At 40.1% G+C, this 15056-nt stretch overlaps 1 protein-coding gene across 1 annotated transcript in view; it reads left to right on the top strand.

Moving 5' to 3' along the window:
- LPCAT1 (lysophosphatidylcholine acyltransferase 1) overlaps window positions 1-8869 on the top strand; it is a 65176-nt gene extending 56307 nt beyond the window's left edge. Inside the window, exon 14 of the mRNA XM_041714666.2 lies at window positions 1590-8869. Within this exon, the coding sequence (XP_041570600.1) occupies window positions 1590-1774 (185 nt within the window). The 3' untranslated portion in view covers window positions 1775-8869. The remainder of the gene's footprint in view (window positions 1-1589) is intronic.
- Window positions 8870-15056: the final 6187 nt, after the last annotated feature.

The following is a 15056-nucleotide window of genomic DNA, read 5'->3' as shown; positions in this document are numbered from 1 at the left end:
TTAGATGCAGGAATAGTTGGTTCTTTCTACATGACCTTGTTTCACAGTTCTGATAAATAAGGCAAATGGGATTCCAAGCACTTCTGATTGAACTCTGCTGAGTACAACTTCAATAAGTATTCTTTAATGTTTTCAGTACTTAGTTCAGCAGGACCCAAAATGCCAGCTTACTGAGATCTATCCAAAATTTTACTCTGTTCAATTTGGATTGCCCTTTCCTCATGAAGACTTTATGATTTATATGATCCATCAGCCTGTTGTCCATAGAGTTTTTCAACATAGATGATAACGTTGGCTTTCATGACCTAAACTTCATCAACTTTTGTTGAAGTTACAGGTTCAGAATGCTCTAGATCCACAGACTGTGGATAAAGGATACCCACTTTTTCGTGAGTGGAAGGATAAAGTTGTCTTTATTGCCTTCTCGTCGCCTATCCCTTTGCAACAGTTCAGAGGCAGGGTTGCCCTACAACTTCAGTGGCCCTGTGAGCCATATGGCATTCCCTTGCTCCCTTGCCCTTTGCAGTATTGAAAAATCATGTAATCTCAAAGAGTGCCAGAGAGGGAAAGCTGCAGTGTTTCCCTTCTTCCATAACCAGCCCAGCTGTAAGAGGAAGTGGGCTTCACTCCTTTGAAAGGCTTCTTCAGGTGTCATCTGCTCTGCACTCCAGGGAATTCACATCATCATCTGATCATGAGCTCTTCTGGGATGGCACAGTGAATTTGAGTGGGAGGTGTGTGATACAGTGTAGGTGACTGAATTAGTGAAAACATTCACATCCAGATTTTCCTAGTGTCAGTTTACATTGTAAGAATAGCTTCTTGTTGCCTGGTTCCTGTGCAGTATCTTGTGTTCAGATCATGTCTGAATAAAGTCTTATGGGCAAATTGAGACAAAGTTTCAGTGTCTGATTTTCAACATAGATTGTTAAGGATGTTAAATTCTTGATGGTAAGGATTCCCCACTCCTCCAAGAGCTAGTCTGGCTTTTCTTATTACCATATCATTATCCAACATTAAAATCAGGAGTTCTTTTCTGTGTTAGAATTTATCTCCTCAATATTATTCTCTAAAATATTGGGACTTCTAAAATGCTGAAATCTTGAAAGCAGAAGGCAGCAATGACAGCTGCTGTTAGGTTGAAGCAAACTATGAGTGCAAAGCATTAAGAGGCATGTTTGCAAAAGAGTTTTAAGAATTTAAGAAATTACTCCTCTTGATGTTCAGTGATCTTCAGCTGGAGGGCTTCTGTACTTCCACAGTGAATAGTGAAATGCTATGTCAGGGCATGTGGTGCTCATCATGCATTTTAATGCAAATCTGAGCCTGTTTACCCCTTCATACAGCTCAGCTCTGGCTGGAAGTGTTTTCAGAGGGCTTAGATAACTCTTTGCAGCATCTCAGCTCTGCACATCAGCAGATGTGGTAAACTTAGGCTGAAAGCTAAAACAAGCACTGGGGATAGCATTATGTTAACTGCTGCTATTTTTCTCCAAAGAAATCATGTGATTATATATGTGTAAGTATTCAAATTTAGCATCCTTCTGTTTCAAAGAGCTGATTCTCTGCAACGACTTTTTTTTTCTTAGATGACTTCTACACATTTGCTGTGTTGCACCCACACTTTGCAGAAGAGTATCTCTATACTGATCAGATGGGAGCTGAGAGCGGCTTGGAGACTTCATCTCTTTCTGCTCCTAATGGTATCTGTACTGACTTCAGCCCTGACAATAGTGCAGATAGAAGGAAGCCGTTGCAGAAGAAACTGAACTAATACTACAACTCTTACCTTCCTCTCCTGGTGAGAGGGTTGCATTTTCTTGGGATTTTCATAAGTCATTCCAATTATACAGCGAATACCAGTTTTGTGTGTGAAAGTTCTACCTGAATACCATCCTTTGAATCCTATGTGCTATGTTTAACAACATGTTCCAGGTTACTTTGGGAAAGGTGTTTTTATTTTTTTTAAAAGGTCTTTGAAAGGCAAAAAATGTGAATGTGCTTCATTATTAATGTTCATATTTAAGAGGAAGCGGCACAACTTATTTATATTCCATTGGCTAGTTCCATGTACCAAGTGTCGCACAAACTGTGCATGTATAAAGAAACTGTAGCTACTATGGTGTAAAGTGCACTTTGGTGATTAGTGTTTTCCCTAGTTATGGGGATGTTTATTTGGGGCCAAACTTTGCTGTCCATATCTGAATAGTCAGTCTTGTTGATTTTGGTGGGAATTATTCTCTTGAGCAAGGCAAGCATACTTTGGCCCTTTGTTTTGGTTTCAGTGAACAGTTTGGAAACAGTAATAAAAAACTTGCTAAGGATTTTTTTTTATTGCTGAATGACAAAATTGTTTCTCTTTCCATGGTAGAATGAAAAGGAAAGACTCCTTATCCCTCACCCCAACACTTTTCTACTGTAATTTTCCGGATGCAATTAAACATTAATTCTTTCCAAACTGACATCCACATACTGTTTGAAAATACATAACTGAACTGTTTGTGCTTTTCTCTCATAACCAATTCAAATCATGTCCACACAACATTTTATGGGAGATGTATACAGAGCTATATTTGATTTAGATTTATCAGGAATCACAGGTTTCTTTTGTAGCAAGCCTGTACAGATAACATAGCATGGAATATATCATGAAAAGTTTGGTGTATCAGCACAAGTTGGAAAAGGTTGCAGTCACTTCAGAGGCCAAGCCAGCAACAAGTTGCAGAACATCCTGAAGAAGTGCTAGTTAAATCTCTATAGCAACATTACATATACTTCATAGAACATATATGAAGCTTAAAATAGTTTAGAACTGTTTAAAAAACCACCACACTTGTATTAATAATACATGTTTCCTTTTGTAAAGCCAGATGCCTTAACTGCTGCTGGAGGTCTCAGAGAAAAATCTAGATTATTATAAAACTACAGAGCTTCATTGATTAGTAAATGGGATAAAAGCCTCAAGGGGTAGGAGAGAGGACTCTGTCACAAAATAGCTGATGGCAACTCTGCTTCCAAACAATAAAATCTTTTAAGTCATTTCTGACTAGTTTTGTAGGGTTTTGTGCATGGAAAACTATTGAGATTAGAGTTTTCCACAAAGGAATTTAAAACTAGATTTGAAAGGGAAGAATTTTAGCAAAGGATGTCTGTTTGTACCAAATGCTTTTATAACTATTTTTAAATAGCAGGAGGTGTTTTAAAGCTCATTAGGGTATTGGAACATGTCCTTAGAAATCCCAAACTCTATGTGGCAGGTCTCCAAACTGGAACTGGCTTTAATAAAGAGGGTAGGAGGAAAAAAATGTAAGAAAATATGCTTTATGTGGTGGTAATAGTTTAATTTTTGATTTATCTAGGTAACAAAAGCCAAGCTTACAGGGCAGCAGCAGACTGGCTGGCAATATTTGAATTAAAACTGATAATGAAAAATAGGAGAAATTGATTGAAAAAATAAGACATATGAGAAACTACATTTAAGTAGGAATAGTCAGCTGCATAGAGGAGGGAGTGAGTATTACTGTGCTATATCTTGAGGGAGGGAGGATGGCACAGAATATGTCAAACTGAGCACTGTTAACTCTTTGCTGCAGAAAAGATGCTCGTGATAGAGGGGTGCATCAGCATGTGGCCTGTGAGAAGCAGGGTGGTGTTTCTTCATTACCAAGATGTGGTAAGGTCTTACCCAAGGTACCTGCTCGTATTGGGGCTCCTGAGAGAGGTGGGGTGTAACTGAATAAAGTCTGGAGGACAGAAAGTACTCAAAAAGAAATCAAAAGTATCCTTTAATCCAAAGAAGAGGAGACTGAAGGAAGATGTGAACAGTCTTTAAATATGGAAAAAGTTGCTATAGAGGAAATAACAACACTCTTCTCCACGAGGATGGTAGATGCTAGCTATTAATTGAAAAGGCAAGTTAAGCATTAGGGGAAGTCTCTTACAATATGCCTTATTAAGCTAAGGCGAAGGGTTATTTCAGGTAGGGTGAATGGTCTGCCTTCCTTCACTGGAGTTTTTGGAAACAGAGAATACAGACAGCTCCAATAGAGACACTTGATTTTGCTGATCATACCCCAGGGTTACAGGGAGATGTCCCTAAGGTCTGTTTTCTCTAATTACACAGTAAGGGAAGGCAGGTGTAGTCTGGACATGTTGTATCTCTACAAGACTATGGCATGTGGCTCAAGCTGGCTAAGATACTTATCTTTTGCTTTATATATGAGCTTGGGAATATGAGAATTTCAGAATGCAGGGAATGAGAAAGAGTTCCTCAGCATGTGTCTGGAAAGAAGAAAGAGGTAAGCTCATGATCCCGTGGACAGCTCTGAAGTGAGAGAAGCAAGCTCCAAAGAAGAGATACATTGACCATATCTGTGAAAGAGCAAAAAAAGCTGATTGAAGTTGGCTAAATCAAGTGTGTCTAATTTGCATGTGACATGTGAGTAACTTGAGGGCCTGTTTTATGAAAGCCCATAGGTTCATTGACTTTTTATTTTTATTTGTGAGGCGTTTTGTAATTGTGATGAGTGTAATAGCTGTACTTGGTTACAGCTAAGCTGTATGGACTGCATTGAAGGGCTCTGCAGCCTGTAGTGGATGGGCCCTTAAGCAGGCACCACATTGTGTGGTGAAGAGGCACTGAAAGTCCTGTGCACCAGTGAGCTCAGTCCAGAGCTGCTGCTGGAAAAGGCTGGTGGGCCAGCACAGGTCACAAGCAAGCACTCTTGGTGGGTTAAAACTCATTTAAAAATTGGTGAATTAACTCATTAAAAAATGCCATAAGACAAAACAACAGATTCTGGAAGGAAATGTAGTTCTCCCTCTTCTGAGAAATTACTGAATAGATAAAGACATAATAAGAGGAATGTTAGGATGAAGGATCAGCTTGCATGGAAGCATTGTTAGATCACACATCATGTCACAAAAGTTGAGAATAATATAATTCCATTAATTTTAGAATTTGTAATATATACTATTAGACTGCCTTGTAGTGAGAGAGAAGCCAGGTTACCACAGGGTGGTGAACTAAGGCTCTTGAGGGCACAGGCCTGTAGCACATCACATGACTGCAGCCATACTCCTTACAACTCATCCATCAAAGCCCAGCTGCAGAAGTGTTTCAGTAGTTCCTGATGAGAAGCCTTCTTAGAGGCATCTGACTGTGGAGCAGCTGGATTGTGACAATCAAGTTTCAGTAACCTGATGCAAAGTCTAAGTAGAAGTGAAAACTTCCTTTCCCCATCAACAAACATTGATATGTAAATGCTTTCCATTAAAATATTACTGATTTTATAGGCAGATTGGTATATTTTAACAAGTGGTATCAACACCCCCTAAATTTACAAAGCAACATAAGCAGACTTAGCAACTATCTAACGTAAATGATCCTTACACAAAAAATGCAGGGATGTGAAGGCATTTGACATTTCTGATGAACATTTTTGTACTCTTAGGTAACACTGCCATCCCTTGCCAGTAGAGGTCTTGTATTAACCTGAATTTTTACATACTGTATGACATAACCAGCACTGGTTGTGCTGGGAATCTCTTCTCATATGCCTGAAGTATGTAAAGTTACCTAGAAAACCAGAAAATCCAAAATATCTGAAGTTTTGGGGGGTTTGGGTTTTTTTGTTGTTTAATTTATATTTTTTCAAACATAATGAAGCCCCACTAAAACTAAACAAATGCTTGGTAGGTGCAAATCATGTTTAAACCACTGTCTCAAGTGTTATTGCAGATTTTTTGGGGACTCTGTTGCTGTAACAGATAAATTTTAAATGCTTCATAGGAAATGTATAAACCTGATGGAGAAACTAGGCTGTACACTTAGTTTTATATTAATTAATTGCACTATATGTTTTAGATGCATTTATTGTAGCTAGAATGATCTAGGTGTGATAAATAGCAACCAGACATGTTGCTAATCCCATTTTCAAGGTATAAATCCTTAGGTCACAGGGTTTGAAAAGGACACATGTGCAGAAGGGAAGTGATGCAACCTCTTTAGTAACCCAGCTGCCAGAAGTAAACAGCTAATTGTCACACAGAGCTCTTTTTTAATATCTTCATGCAAGCTGAATAACTTTGTTAGCTAGTTTAGGCATTTTTAGTATTTTTGTATTCACAAAATGCAGTAAACATTTTCCTGTAGAAGTCATTGTTGCACTCCAACATCTGATAAATTCATAAAGCAGGTTTTACATATTTATGAGTTCCCTGATCTGCCCTGACTTTAAAAAATACTAGTTGCAGTACTCTAGTAGCACATGCTGTAGATCCTGTGATCTCAGAAAAAACCTGTAAGCAAAACTTTGCATATGTTATGGGACTAAACTAGGCTGGAAAGAAAACAAAATTCTGATTAAAAGTTCTGACCAATTAAGTTCAATTTTTCTTTAGGTCAGAGAAATGTTGCATTTCACTTAATGTGAACCCTCTGGTTTTTTCTCTAGCAGAGATTTCACGTGTGTTCTAGAAATAGGAAATGACAAATACACTGGCCAAGAGTTCTACATTAGCAAAATTCAAATTCAAAGCCGTATTGAGGCACAGAAGTTCCCTGTGAACCAGGCACTTCAAATAGTTTGCTACTTTTCAGGTATCTGAACTTCAGCTGATTAGGAAGACTTAAATGAACAAATTATTCTGAATAAATCACTACAAAATAAAAAAGGGAAGAATATAAAATGGAAGTAAGAGTTGTCATCGGTGCCATTGATAATTAGTTACTAATAAATTAAATTATTAATTGATCAGTCCTGCAAAACTGCAAGATCTGTTTCACATATGAGCAGGAAGGCTGATGTGGTCATTCAGGTAATTTTGCTATCCTGACTAGGTAGAATTTAAGCCATGTGGTCTTTACTCAGAGGTTGATTTCTTGAAGGTGCTGCAACATCCCAGTAATGTCTTGGTCACTAGAGTGTAGACACTGGGATTTTGACTTCTCACCCTGCCTTTTTCCTTTGAATTATGGAGAAAAGTATTTAAACCATGACAGGAACCCTGTAGCATCTTCTTACAGGTAAAAACCCTCCAGCATCACCTCAGAGATAGAAAGGTGATAGTTCTGTGGAATAGTTATGGTGGTGAACTGGATATACAATGCTGATCACCAACACCTTGTGATCAAACTATGTATAAATTATAATACTGAGTTAAAACTACTGAGAGAATACAGCAACAAACAGAGAGTCCTTTAGATGTGTTTGGACTTGGGTCTCTGAGTATTTTGTGCATCTCGTAGTGCTCAAGTTGAGACAGTTTCTTTCTCTGGGAAACATTTCAGGTTTCTTTCAAGATCCTAAACTACTTTGACTTCTTCAAGTGGAAAAGTGATTTGTTTTGTAAAAAGCAGCTTCTTTTTCCCCAGATGGTGTGATGTGCTTTATCATGTGTAATGTGATTAAACTGAAATCGGTGATACCAAGAGAGCAGAGGATATAAGAGGCTTATAAAATAGATGGTTTATGATTCTGTGAGATACACTGACACAATTCTGCACAGTACTTGAAACTACCTAGATTGTCTTGTGAGTTCATAATGCAAAGTTATTTTACTGGTAGTGTGGTAACAGTGGCTGTTTATTCCACTTTCCTTAGCAGGGTGGCAGAGCAGAGTACTCCTGTGCAGGCCAACTTTGGGATATAGATGTATTGGCAGTTTTAAAATGATCAGTGTCTGGGAACAGAAACAGTAGAATCACCATAGCACTGACTGCACCTCACTAAGTTATTCCTGTTATGTCACTTAGCTCTTTGGGGTACTTTTTTATGAACACGGTTATCATGCTTTACTCTGAGCTAAGTTGGACAGAGCCATATGAACATCAGAGCTCACTTGAAATAGCTTGGGGATCTCAAAAAAGGTGCTGTATGATAATCTGTTGGTAGAGTGTTACATTTCAGTTTTTTCACTTTGACCAAAAATGTCAGAAGCAAGAGAAAAAAGTCATGACTTCTGTAAGACTCTATTTTTATACTGTCATTGGGGTGTTATTTAAGAGTGCCAGTTCTGAGCCAAAGTCAGCTGAAGAAAAATCAGGCTGAACTTCTAATTCCAGACCAGCAAGTAGAAAATCCCATCCATGCCCAGCATGGCAGCAAAGACTTCACTCTGCAGCTGGCCTTTTCCCACAGTAAAGAAGGATTTTTTCTGCCTCTGGGGCTGGTGAATTCAGTTAACTGTATCCCTAGTTCTTGCTTGGGCTGTCTGTTCTTTGTAGGTTTGTTGCAGCCAGAGGGAGACCCTGCTGCCCCTTAAGCTGAAGTGGCATTCATGGACTTTTCTCCCTGAGCCAGAAGCAGCAGGTGAATATTTGAGTCCTGTTCTGGTAATGCTACCCAAAACGAAAAGCCTATGTATATTTTAGCTCGTGCCTGCCATTAGGTACAGAACTGCTTTTTCTTTTCATACACTTCAACCATTGCAGGTATGTCCAGGTGACACTACGTCTGAAAGAGCTTATGAGATTGTCTTGGTTCCTGTGAGCAACAAGAAATTAAATTTAGAAGTATTAGAAGTTTACAGTGAAACCTTAAATTGGATTGACTCCTGACCCGCTATATATATATGTCACTTTCAGTGTGAGCCTGTTCACTTCCATGCTCCAAATGCAGGATATATTAATGTGATTGCAAACAAAGTCTCCTCGTGGATACTGAAGAAAGCTAACACTCAGACACTTTTCATCCTACCATGGTACTGGAAATGAAATTCATCTGACAATAGGTTGTTTCTAATTCTATGAATGTATATGGGGAAAGCCCAAATACATGTCTTTTATTCACTATCCAGCATGAAGACAATTTTGTATTTTAAATGCTAAAGAAATAAACTTTGAAAGATCTTTTATGGCCTAAGTATATATTTTTTTTTGTCCTATGGTTTATTTTATAATGAACTTCAAGCAAAATATTTCTTATATTTCAAAAAGGACATTTAGGTTAGCCAGTGCTGTATTTTCCAGACAACAAAAGCAATTTTAAAGTCAACATCTAAAAATGAAATTGTATTTTTAAATATATGAATTAGAATTCCTTTAAGTTAAACATGTCTCCTTAGCAACTGTATATACTTAGACAAAAAGCAAACCCATTGCAGCTGCTTGTCTCTATAGTTGTTTGTGTTTGGTGATTAGTTTATATTGCTTTTTCATATTGCTCTAAGGGTATTAAGAGTCCACGTAAATCAGCAATGTTAGAAGTCAGAAGTAAATTTCTTTAGAAGTGATAGAATTTGTTTCATGGAAGAGGACCCAGAATAAGCATCAACTAACCTTGTATTATGTACTAAACTATTTAAATGTTGCAGCGTTGTGCTGGAAGTATTTGACATCTGTTCAATGGGACCACTTTCTAAACATTTTTGTAATCCCCAGCATCTGTCCAGGTGTGTGAGACATTTCTAATTTGATGACAGATACCAGTTAATCTTTTTTGGAAAAATAAAATTGAGTAATCAGCAAGCTGAGAAATAACTCAGAAAAAAATAGTTTTGATCTCTGTTGTTGAACTTGCATTGAGGCTGTCATTTTTATATTTTGGGAAAAAAAAAAAAAAGATTGCTATAGTTTTGAACACAGTTGAAACTTTAAATGCAAAACTGAAAAAGTTAACACTGAAATGATCACATTTTGGAATTTTCTTGTACTTCTACTGAATCCAAGTTAGGCACTGCCATGAAGAGGATGCTTTAAGCTGGAAACCTGTGTTGACAGAGCAGGAAGCTTTTTTATAGGGACTCACTTGTGAGGTATTACGTGGTTGTTCCATCGGTGGTACAGCTTCTGTTGCTGACTTCAAGGTTGCTCAAACAGAGCTGGTGTGTTTAAAGAAAAAAGGATTTTATTGTAAGAGCCCTTGGATGTGCAGTGTAAATCTGTAACAATATATAGTGCTACTGGATAGTAATGATCTAAATGACTGTTTTCTGCTGTAAATTTCCCTCATGTGGCTCCAATGATATGTGTACATAGACTATTACCTTTGCACTGAACTGACTATATTTCATAAAATGAAGAGCAAAAACAAGTATTGTACTAAAGATGACCATACCTTGTGGCTCCTATTGTGGAAATACTTTTGCAGAACAAAAGGTATAGCTTCAGTGTTATAAATTTGATTTTTATATTTTTTATTAACATGCATGGAAGACTAAGGATAATATTTTTTAAAAATTAACTTGGTTTTTGTACATTTTTTCAATGTTTAAAACTATATGATTTAACATTACCTCTGAATGCCAGTGATCAGTAAATTTTTAAAGGAAATACCTCAATTCGAGCATTCTTCTCTTGTTACTTGTCTGATAGGTTAAAATGGACTATAGGGTGTGATGAAGTGAGCATATGATATAGGTGCTTAAACTGTGCTATAGAGGGTGTATGATGATTTACTGAAAGGGACCTAAATGATACACTACAAGTGTTGAGTGCAGTTACACAATCATGGCTCATTCTGCCCAACTGGACATTTTCCTCATGGCTTGTAAATTAAATTTTCAGCGTGAAGCCAAATTAAAGAATAAAACAAAAAATACTTGGTTTCCTCTGAATTTTTTCTTTTTTTTTTTCTTTTTTTTTTTTAACAACAGGGTTTACAATAAGGGAAAGGATACAAACCATAATTGTGAGTAAGACTGAGTCTGTATATGTTTAGGCATGCTTTGTTGATGTGTGTTCTCTGTGTGTAGGAAAACAGTATTTGTTTACCTGACAACTGGGAGGATGAAATGCAGGAGTTCAAAGTGGGAGGGAGGGGTGAAAAAAAAAGAGAAAAAACAATATCCCTCTGTGACAGCAATACTGTCTCCAGTTCTATTTTGTGTGCTTAAAGAACATTGATATATCAAAAGTTATTCAGAAAAGGCACTCCAGAATTCTAGGAGAGGAAGACTGTCTAAATTAGACTGAATTAGTTCTGGCTACATTTTTTTTATCCAGGAAACAGACAAGAAGGGATCCAACACTCCGGACACCTGTATACCTGAAAAATTTATAATGGAGGGTGGAAAAAAGGCATCCTCTCAGGTCCAGTGGGTGTAAGCTGAATCATTAATATGAACAGTATCAAGAATAAAAGTGAAAAACTGGGGAAGCTCACCAGAGGAATAACAGACATTCAAGATGATATGAAGATTTCAAGGGAAGACGTGTTAGTGTTTTACTTGTTATTCTCATATTTCAAGTGATGGAGTTGTGGTTAACCTCAGCTGGCAGCTAAGTACCATGTATCTGCTTGCTCACTGTCTCCCCACCCCTGAGGAAGAGGAGAACTGGGGGGAAAAATAAGGAAAACCTGGAGATTGACATAAGAACAGTTTAATAGTTGAAATAAAAATAATAATGAAAAAGGTAACAACAAAGAGAGGCATAAAACCCAAGAGAAACTAGTTATGCACAACATAATGAATTACCACCCTCTGACCAATGCCCAGCCCCTCACTGAGCAGTGATCAGCCTCTCCCAGCAACTGCCCCCAGTTTATATACTGGGCATGATGTTCTGTGGTAAAGAATATCCCTTTGGACAGTTCTGGGCAGCTGCCCTGGACATGCTCCCATCCAGCTAATTGTGCACCTCCTCATTGGCAGGTGCACAATGAGGATGGGATAAGATGGACTTCATCCCACAAATGAGTTTGCCTTTGCCCGAGGCAGCAGTAACCCAGATTGCTTTCCCCAGCATATTTTTTACATGCATTACAGGAAGTTTATCCCCTTCCACATGGAAGTACATAGAAGTTTTGATTGGGTAGGGCCAGCCAAATTGGCAGATCCCCTGGTGTTGATTAACCACGTGGCCTTTGCTAGATGTGTATCCCAGTGTTGGAAGATCCCACCTTGTTCTGCCTCTTCCTCGTGATCTTGTGGTGACCTCACTTTGTTCTCCTTTACTAAACAAGGTGACTTTTGCATCCATGTCTCCTCGTGTCCAGGGGCAGCCGGTATCAGCGTGGGTTGGTTCTCTGGGCCAGTGCCTGTCACTGGGGTCGGAGTACCTGCAGTGCTTGTTCTCTTGTCATCAGATCCAGAGACCTTCTTCTCCCCTTGAGGGTACTGAATAAAGTTGAAGAGGACTCAGTAGGCCTGGGCCAGACCCCAGCATGTAGCAATCACCTGTGTCTCTCTGGAATAGCCAGGGCACCAGCATACTTTTTCCAGATGTTTTACCAGTTTTTCCACCATCTGCACTTGTTCAAGGGTGAAGTTCCAATACACTGGAGGTGCCCACTGTCCTAGGCGCCTGTCCATGCTGTCCCACTGTAGTGGGTTGGCCTGGATGGATTCCAGGCTCCCACCAAAGCCTTTCTCTCACTCACCTCCACAACAGGACAGTAACAAAGGGTTTGTGAATTGAGATAAGAACAGGAGAGATCACTCATGGAATACTGTCATGGGCAAAACAGGCCAGAATTATAGATATTAATTATCACTAACAAAGCCAGAGCAGTATAATAAGAGGTAAAATAAAACCTTAAAAACACCTTCCTCCACCCCTCCCTCCCTCCCTCCCAGCTCTACCTTCTGCCCCAGTGGTGCAGGAAACAGGGAATGAGCAGGAAGGTCAGTTCAGCACTGACATTTCTCCCACTGTTTGGGAAGAGGAGCCCTTCCTTTGCTCTACCATGGGGTGTCTCCCATGGGAGACAGTTCTCCATAAACTTCTCCGGCATGAGAAGTCCATCTCATGAGCAACAATCCTCCAAAAACTGCTGCAGTGTGGGTCACTCTTCTGCAGGGTGCAGTCCTTCCAGGACAGGCTGCTCCAGCATGGACTACTCTCTCCATGGGCCTCCCCTGGAGTCACAGCCTCCTCTCAAGCATCCATCTGCTCCAGCATCGGACTTCTCCATGGGCTGCAGGTGGATCTCTGCCTCCTTGTGGATCTCCATGGGCTGCAGGGGCACAGCTGGGTCACCATGGTCTGCACCATTGGCTGCAGAGGAATCTCAGCTCTGGTGCCTGGAGCACCTCCTCCCCTTCCTGCTCCACTGACCTTGGTGTCTGCAGAGTTGTTCCTCTCACATGTCCTCACCCCACTCTTCTCTGGCTGCAATTAAAACTACCCAAAACCTCTTTTTTTGATTGTTTTTCTTAAATATGTTATCATAGAGGCGCTACCATTTCTACTTGGCCCTGCTTTGACCAGCAGCATGTCCAGCTTTGGGACTGCCAGGGAGTGGCTCTGCTGAACATGGAGGAAGCTTCTGGCAGCTTCTCACAAAAGCCATCCCTGCAGACCCCTCCTGCTACCAAAGCTTGGCCATGCAAATCCAATACATCCCCACATTCTGCCACTGAGGAAGCATCCAGTCCCAGGGCAGGTCTCTGGCTAGGATTCTTAAATAGCTGTTTGACCTTAGACCAGACCTGGAACACGTGCAGGAAACACAGCAATAGCAACTGGTTTGAACAAGCAATTCAAAATTTTCAAAAGGTGTCTCCTCCATGGATTGGTTCGCCAAGGAGAAAAGGTAAAAGGCATAATTATTAATAGTTGTCAGCAGATGCCTCCCAAAGTCCAGAGCTGACAGTGGTGCTGAGTACAAACACTAGGTTATTTCCATGGCCAGCCATTCCATCATATCACAAGCTGGAGTTAAAAAGTACAACAAAATTATAACCTTCGCTCTGCCCCCATGGGTGATAAACAGCACAACAGGGATTATTTGGAATGGGAATTCCTGCAAGTAAGGTAATACATAATGCAACTTTAGGAAAAAGCACACCAACTCTGAGAACAACTAAATCAACATTGTGACCAGCAACTATGAAACTAATATAATGAATACTTATATTTGTTCTAATGCGTTCTAGTCAGATTTGTCATTATTGCTGGGCCTCATATCAGATGCCAAAAAGAAGTGCTGTAAATTAACCCTAGCCAGTAACTAAGTACCATGCAGCCCTTTCTTCTCCCCCGGTGGGATGGAGAGGAGAATCAGAAAAAGGGAAAACCTATGGATTAGGATAAGTAAAGTTGGTTTTTCATTATTATTATTATTATTATTGTAAAGAAAACTGATACAAGAGCAAGAGGAATAAAACCCAAGAAACTCAGTTGATACATGATACAGTTGCTCACCACAAGCTGACTGATGCCAGACCCTGTTCCTGAGCAGTGATCAGCCCCTCCCAGTAACCCCCCCAGTTTATATACTGGGCATGACATTCTGTGCTATGGAATATCCCCTTGGACAGGTTGGGTCAGCTGTCCCTGCTATGTTACCTCCCAGCACCTCCTCACTGGCAGACCACAGGATGCTGGAAGTGCTTGACTTGGGATAAACACTGCAGAGCAACAAGCAAATCATCAGTGTGCTACCAACATTATTCTCATGCTAAACCCAAAACACAGCTCTGTACCAGCTTCTAGTAAGAAAATTATCTCTATCCCAGCTGAAACCTGGACAGGCCTGAATGCCCTTCACCTACCCAAGTGTGTGTTTTCTCTCATCTGTGTTGCCAGGAAACTCCTGGTTGTGCCACTGTGCTGCAGTCAGCTCTGACTCGTGCTTCTGCCTCTTCTGCACGACTACCTTCTGCCCAAGCCTCTCAGCTGAGGCGTACTTGAGGTACGCACTCGCATCATCACTTTCTTCTGGTTGATCCACACACAAGCAGAGAGGCAAGGACCACAAGAAATGCTCCTTTTTCAATCTAAGCACAAGGCCAGGAAGAGCCTTCCCGGCTCCCTGGAGAGACAATGTTTGGAAGCTCAGGCCTCCGAGAGCAGAGTGTGACTGACGGTAATAATGATGAAAATGATAATAATGATGGTTATCACAGAGTCATTCAGCTGGAACAGGCCTCTTGAGGTCATCGAGTCCAACCTATGACATCAGCTAGACCATGGCACAAAGTGCTAGATCCAGTCTTTAATCCTTAAACACCTCATAGGAATCCATCATCCAACTCCATCTCGCTGGGCAGCCCATTCCAACATCGAATCACCCTTTCTGTGAGGAAATCCCTCCTGAAGCACAACCTAATTCCCAGGTGTAGCTTAAGACCTTCTCCTCTCATCCTGCTGCCTGGGAGAAGAGGCTGAC

Source organism: Taeniopygia guttata, chromosome 2 (genome assembly GCF_048771995.1).
Source record: "Taeniopygia guttata chromosome 2, bTaeGut7.mat, whole genome shotgun sequence".
Classification (NCBI taxonomy): Eukaryota; Metazoa; Chordata; class Aves; order Passeriformes; family Estrildidae; genus Taeniopygia; species Taeniopygia guttata.
Note: the sequence above shows the minus strand (reverse complement) of the source record. Positions and strands in the feature narration are given on the sequence as shown.